The sequence below is a fragment of the Lotus japonicus genome, chromosome 5 (genome assembly GCF_012489685.1).
Source record: "Lotus japonicus ecotype B-129 chromosome 5, LjGifu_v1.2".
In the NCBI taxonomy this organism is placed as follows: Eukaryota; Viridiplantae; Streptophyta; class Magnoliopsida; order Fabales; family Fabaceae; genus Lotus; species Lotus japonicus.
The window spans coordinates 2,568,990-2,570,604 of NC_080045.1; the positions used below are offsets into that span (position 1 = coordinate 2,568,990).

Genomic DNA, 1,615 nt, shown 5'->3' on the forward strand with positions numbered 1-1,615 from the left:
AAAAACCACGACAACGGGATAGTAAAATCACCACTATATCATGGTCTATGGTCTATATGAGGTGGAAACTCTCAAGCATATATAATTATTATACAAATAATTAATATATACGCACACTCTAATATATGCTAATATATACCCCTTATAATCTTAACTTTTATATGTACTTAAGGCCAAACATAGTTATATACACACTACATATATGCTCCCTCTGATGGAAGTTATTTATTTTATGGTGTATTATGTCCTATGTTTCACTTGATCTTGATCTTGTTGCTGATGTTGATTTTGATTTTTACATGCACCATGGTGTTTGCAGCGTATCCCAAACACCCACTTCTCCGAAGTTTCCAGAAGCTGTGTAAATTCCATCATCTGCAACCACAGGAAAATCAAGAGACATGGCAGCTTCTGCCCAAATGGAATCATCAAACACGGGTGGCATGGTCTCGTTGTTCACTGTCCCGAAAAACGAACGGAACATGTCATCAGTAGTGTCCATTGCTGCTGCATTAGTGTTGTTGTTGGTCTCCAATGGAAGAAGAGGCACCACTGAGTCACTGCTATACATTGATCCATCACCAACAACATGCTGATGATGATGATGAGAAGGCATGGAGATAGCAGGGTTGTTCATCATCATGTTGCTGCTGAAATCAGAAGATGTGAGGACACTTGTAACAGCGGCATCATCAAAGTTTTGATGAATTTGAGGTTGTTGTTGATGCATTTGAGGAACAACAACCTGGTTGTTGGCGGGGGCGGTGGTGATGGTGGTGTCAGGTACAGATTGATGATGAGAATTTGCAGCGGGCACAGAGAGCTCTGGGAGATTGAGCTTGGCTTCAGAGCCGTAAAGCTTACGCGCGGCTGCATCATAAGCTAAGGCAGCTTCATGGGAGGTCTCAAATGTCCCAAGCCAGAGCCTAGCACCGCGGTTGGGCTCACGGATTTCAGCAACCCACTTCCCCCAAGTTCTCTGTCTCACGCCTTTGTAGGTGCAGCTCGCGTTCTCAGGACCTCCTTTCCCTCTCATGCAACCCTTTCTGGAACTGGCCTGCGCTGGCCTCTTCAGCTGCTTTCTCTCTTCAATTCCCATGCCTGATTTCATCATTGGTGGTGGGGACTCTTCTTCTTTCTTTCCTTCTATTCTTTACCTAAAAGAGAAATAAGCAGCTTGGCTTATTGATTATTGAAGGAATGAAGAGTGAGTGATTTAAGGTGTTTTTATAGGGAAAACAAGTGAATGTGAGTAAATACTGAACACACCAGTTTCTGAAACGTGGCCCTTAGTGGAGTTGAGCTGCTACTTGGCATGATGAACCAGGCTGATCGTGTCAACTAAGAGCCTCACTGTTGATGTCTCTTGTACACACTTGGCCTTACCATTTTGTATATATATTAACTTAGTAGCCAACTCAATATTGATTTCTCTTTACATTTTTCTTTTTTCTTTTTTCTTTTTTCTTGTTTCCTTTTAGTTTCTTTCTTTTTGTGAAATAATTTAAATGAGACCATGAATTGAATGTAGCATAAAAAAATGAAAGATAAGAAAGTCATATTTCATTTTGCTTTGTTTTTTTCCTAAGAATTAAATGTGGCCATGAATGCAGCA

General features: G+C 40.9%; 1 protein-coding gene across 1 annotated transcript; it reads right to left on the minus strand.

The window, feature by feature from the left end:
- Window positions 1-295: 295 nt before the first annotated feature.
- LOC130717402 (dehydration-responsive element-binding protein 2B-like) lies at window positions 296-1,099 on the minus strand. The gene has a single exon (XM_057567622.1). It carries the CDS (start codon window positions 1,097-1,099, stop codon window positions 296-298), a length of 804 nt encoding a protein of 267 aa, XP_057423605.1.
- Window positions 1,100-1,615: the final 516 nt, after the last annotated feature.